A 5248-nucleotide genomic window follows, 5' to 3' on the forward strand; every position below is an offset into this window, starting at 1 on the left:
TATATATATATATATAATAATGTATATAATATATATATGTATATATATATATAAAAAGAGTTATATTTTACATAATGAAATCATGTAAAATATAACATCATCTGTCACATTTCAACTGCCACTCCTCTGAGGGAGACAGTGCTGGAGATGGTGCTGTCACACATTCAGTTGTAAATAAGGTGTTTTAGGTGATAGCTGGTAGGACAGCATGCAGCTGTTATACAGAGAACATTTCAGAATGTTCCTGAGCAACTTAGTTGTTTAACAAATTGATTGCATTTCCATTACTATTCATTACATTGCCTTTGTAAATTTGATTAGAATTAACCTCTTCATCCATCTCATCTAATCTAATTTATTTCCAGAAAATGGAAACCAAACCAAACACGCGCACCAAATATAAACAAAGTTAATTAAAGTGTTGGCTGAGTGTCAGATAGCAATACACTCCTTTTTAGTCTTTCTCACACCCATTAACAAAAAAACTGAGTAAATAAATTAGTTTAGTTTAGTTTTTCAGGTCACTCCTCATGTACAGTAATGTTATGTGCTGATAAAATCACTAGTCTGAAGAGAGGAAGGTGTCAATTGGCTTGATTGACAGCACCGTAACATGCAACCCCTCTGCCACCCAGGGGATTTTTTATCAGGTAAGTTTCATAATCGTTAGTTATGTGAGCATGAAAGTTCAGTCTTGAACTTGGCAGCTGTAGCTTGACAAAAAATGTTTAACGTAAGGTCCACTTATTACCTTCTTTCCTGAGCTTTCAGCTGCATCTGCCGATGTGGTTAAAAGCTCTGAGGACAAGCTCAAGAGGACCTTAAATTAAGATTTTTTGGGGAATTTAGATTTGCAATTTGTTAAATCATATTTATAAGCGAGTGTGTTGTGCATTGTTCTAAATTGAAGTTAGTATAGTTGAGTTTCAATTGTCAGTGCGTCACACTCAGATTAATCGACTAGTTGGTTAATCTGTTCTCAACCCTGGCTAAAAGAAATGAGCTGCTACTAGATGGCTGTCATAGACACACACCTCTTTGTTACAAGATTTACTCATACTTAATTTAAAATGTAGAAACATGTTTATTTTATGAATACTAATTCTTCTATTTAATCCATTATTCATACTGAATTATAGAAGCTGTCCAAGTCTCTGCTTCCTCCTCTTCCTTCCCTTGCCTCCTCTCCAAGTAATTTCTTTGGGGGGAGTGAAGGAGGGAAGCAAAGGAGGTTGGCAGGCACTGCAAGGTGCAATGGGCAACTCCCAGATGTTTGTTTGCATTTAATTTTCTGTCCCCTGCAGCTACTCTCTCAGCTTTGTGCTGTAAATAAGAATGACAGCTGCTCTGGAGATTAAACTCCACTGGATAAATTAAGGTTCTTGTGGTCATAATGAATCATTGAATAAAAAGAAATAGTAATCCCCTGTGGTCCCCTTGGACTTAGAATCAGACTTTCATTAAGTTAGGTCAACTTGCTCAGCAGAAACAAATCAAGTTTTTAACTAATGTAACAATTACTGAAGCCATCCCTCCAAAGAGATGCAGATCTTATACGGACTCTGGAGTGAAATTGCCTTTATTTCAAATAAATCACAGCATTCCCAGCTCTGAGGCCACAGTTAATCTAATGATCTCCACAACTACAGTGGCCAATTTGTTCAGTTTCTATTTGGTGGATCATTAGGATATTGAATTGCTGCTCATCCATACATTTTTATTGAAGTCATTACTAACAGATTCATAAGGCTCATTTGATCTAAAGTTTGCAGCTACAAGAGCGGCAGCTACAGTTTTGTCCATTATGAAGAAGTGGAGGAAGTGGATGGCTAAAATGTCAAATCATTCCTCAGTGCTTAGAGAAACAAGAAGTGTAGGATCTGGGTTCAAACCTCAAGCATCCAACCCTTTGAAGTGTCCTTAAGTAACTCACTGAATCTGTAGCTGACCTTTGACCTCTAACCTCCCTGTGAAGACTTAAGAATTGCCCAAGAGAGATTCACTGCTTAACCTTAAAACTGTAGCTGTCTAAAAATATCTAATAAGTTTAAATAGATTAACATGTTGAATAGAACAGATCACTTTGTTAATTGGTTGGTTTTGTTGGTCAGGTCCTGATGCAGCAGCAGAAGAGCAGAGCATTTTACCGTATCCAGGCAACCAGGATGATGATCGGAGCTGGCAACATCCTCAAGAAGCACGCTGCCGACCAGGCTCGCAAGGTGAGATACACATAATCCGCCCTCATTACAACTGGGCCCGTTACTCGCAGCCAAAAAACACGCCGTACCTGACTCTGACCTGATACGTCTGCTTTTTGCCTGCCTGTTTTTTCCAGGTGGTGAGCAGCCATGAGACTCAGGCCACGGAGGATGACCCTCACACCATCAGGATGGAGTTTGAACCCTCTTTGTACCAGTGCTTTGAAAACTGTGGCTCCTTGAAATTGACCGTTGCTAGACACGGAGGAGACCCTGGAGTTACTGTAAAGGTGTGTGTGAAGTTGTTCAGAAGCATAGATAGTGTGTGTGTGAGGGAGAGAAGCCAAAATACACAAACAGAGACCAGAGAAAACAAAAATATACTCTGAACTGATTTTACTCACACCTTTGGCAGTTTTCCTGGTCTTCATCTGATCTTACCCATAACATGTTCTCAGTCTAGAGGCTTTGAGTATCCTTGTTGTTTTTTCGAATGCTGGAAAAAGGATGGAGGTGGGTGATCGAAGAGAACTGGAGAAACAACACAAAACATTTTCTTCTCCAAATTTTTAGCTTTCAGCTCAGGTTGTAACTCAAAGAAAACAGATATCCTTTTGGAAAAGCTCATTGATCCCGGGCTTAACGCTAGCCTGATAGTCTGAATAAGAGATTTTCTTTCAAGTCTCCCAAAGAGAGTCTGTGTCAGTGGAGTGATATCTGATCTGCTCACAGGGGCTTTGCGCGGCTGTGTCTCCTCTCTTTTTCTCCTTGTATACAAATGAAACTACAGTACAAACTACACTCAAGTGGCCTATTTAGCCCACACACAAGCTCTTCAGGCATGGCTGCTCTTTAGAGACGAAGAAATTATTATCTTCACCAAACAGAGGGTCTCAAAGAGGCTACTTGTACTGGATGGCACACTTGTTGAAATGGTCAAACATTCCAAGAATCTGTTCACAATCCCAGACTGCAATATGAGCCTATTTAAAAATACAAAAGAAGTTCTAAATAATCTAAATAGTACATTATCCTCTTAAATGGTTTAGCAATTTTCGCACAAGGCAACCTATTCTAAAAAAAAATTCTGACAGGAAATATATTTTATGTATCATGGAATGGCCATTGGCAGTATATAATTACTGGACAAAGCTTCCAAGTCTGTGAAGTTAAGCTGACACTGGAATATCTACATTATTTGTAACTGCCAGCAGGGTGCAGCTCTATGGGCTGTAAAAAAATAACTGATAGTACTGAGTCTTATGGGAAAATTACACAAATTTATACTTGATTTATTAGCTCAGTAAACAGTTTCCTAATTAATTTATGGTCTCAATCGCTAGTTTCAAGTCTTCTTCCATACGGCATATTCATTTAGTAAATGATGGTCCCATTTGGAGTAAATGGATGATATAGCAGGGTATGCTATTGGGCGTCTACCTTGTGATTGCCTTTTTTTCGCCTTAAATCTTTTTAGAAACCTATTTTAGTGTACTGTTTATTTGTAAAATGAGAATGTGTGTGACGTGAGGCTGCCATTCTTTCCTGCTCCGAACGAGTCAAAACTAAGCAACCAGCCAATGAGCGCTGGCTACAACCCCAACATGTCAACAACCATAATACCAACGGTACTCAAGAAACCAATGAGTGGCATCATAATAGGTTCACACTTGGGAAACTACAAACTTAAAGCTTCATTAAGTGATAATTCTGCCACAAGCTGTAAAAAGACTGACATATTATCACATTTAAACTAATATAGCTAACTTGTTAGCAAACAGTTTCTTAGGAGCAGCATTAGCTTATATTTGGATTGGAGTTTATATCCAACTGATGAATAAAAGTCCAATATATTTGTGTCCTTAGCTCTATTTTGTTTTGCACCTACTCATAAAAATATCTGTATGTTCACCAGCTAGTCGCTAATTTGTCTGTCCGCCATTTGGTACTGAGCAGGTGGGTTTTTACAGCTTAGTTGTTTGAACGCTGATAGGAGTTGTCACAGTCAACCAGAGCAGTAAAGCTACATGCTGGAAAACCAAAACAATGATTTAAATGGTAAAGTGGTGATAAAAAAGTCTGTGGAGTTGAACCGAGCAGTGTGATAATTCACTGTGGGTTTGTCGCTCTGTCGGTATGAGAAACCACATTCACATTCACACGTCATTTGAGCCATTAAAATAAAACCAATAAAAATACTGATTATAGAAGCATTATGTTTAGAATAGCTGGTATATTTAAACTAAATTCCTGCTATGCCATCCATACCACTTCCTAGCAGATGCAATCCTTATATACAGCTTGCTCGTGTGCTGAATTTTAGAAATTATGTGACTAATTGAAGGCATATACAAAATGTTATATATTAACTTGAACCTAAAGTTATACATTTCTTAAAGCCAAGCTATATTATTGACAGGCTATCCATAAATAATTACAGACAACTAAGTTATCATTTTTATTGTTTTATAATCAGATGAAGATATGATTTCTCACATTTTAATCTTAAAACTAAAATTTCAAAAGCAGCGTTCCTGATGTCTGAAACATCTGAAATGATTATAAAGCCTCAGTATATAGTAGTCCCAGCAACATCTGCTAATGTAATAAATGCATTCAAAAATAAGAATAGAGCTGTGTCACTCATACACATTTCATCAAGAGCTAAAACTAGACACTGAGTCACCGACTCAGCTCTGCCTACAAACAGCCACAGATTATTTGGAAGCAATCTGATTTTTCCCTTCTTAACATAAAGAATCTGATCACTGTTATCTGATTAAGAGGTATGTATGTATGTTTGTAACCCTCTGTGAAGGATAGAGATGGTTAATAAACAGGCCAGATGGAGAGAGGACGGAGAGAAAGGAGAGGATACAGGGAAAGTTTTGTTGTACTATCTTCAAAGTCTTTATTATCAGACAGTATCTGACCAGAGGGCTCAGTTTAATGAAGCAGTTTTTCTTGTTTTCTCTCACCCTCTGTTCACATCTTTCCAAATGCCTCTCCTCCATTTCTTTGCCGTCCTCCTCCTCTCTCTCTCTCTC

The 5248-nt window shown here is 37.9% G+C and overlaps 1 protein-coding gene across 1 annotated transcript in view; it reads left to right on the plus strand.

Annotated features, from left to right (window-relative positions):
• The window catches only part of LOC118338428 (sodium/calcium exchanger 3-like), a gene marked incomplete at its 5' end in the record, with an annotated part of 11312 nt that overhangs the window by 3238 nt on the left and 2826 nt on the right, over positions 1–5248 (plus strand). Inside the window, 2 exon segments of the mRNA XM_035675728.1 lie at positions 2112–2222; positions 2339–2491. Of these exon segments, the coding sequence (XP_035531621.1) occupies positions 2112–2222; positions 2339–2491 (264 nt within the window).

This window comes from Morone saxatilis, unplaced genomic scaffold (assembly GCF_004916995.1).
Source record: "Morone saxatilis isolate NCDOM2014 unplaced genomic scaffold, NCSU_SB_2.0 Contig4, whole genome shotgun sequence".
Lineage (NCBI taxonomy): Eukaryota > Metazoa > Chordata > Actinopteri > Moronidae > Morone > Morone saxatilis.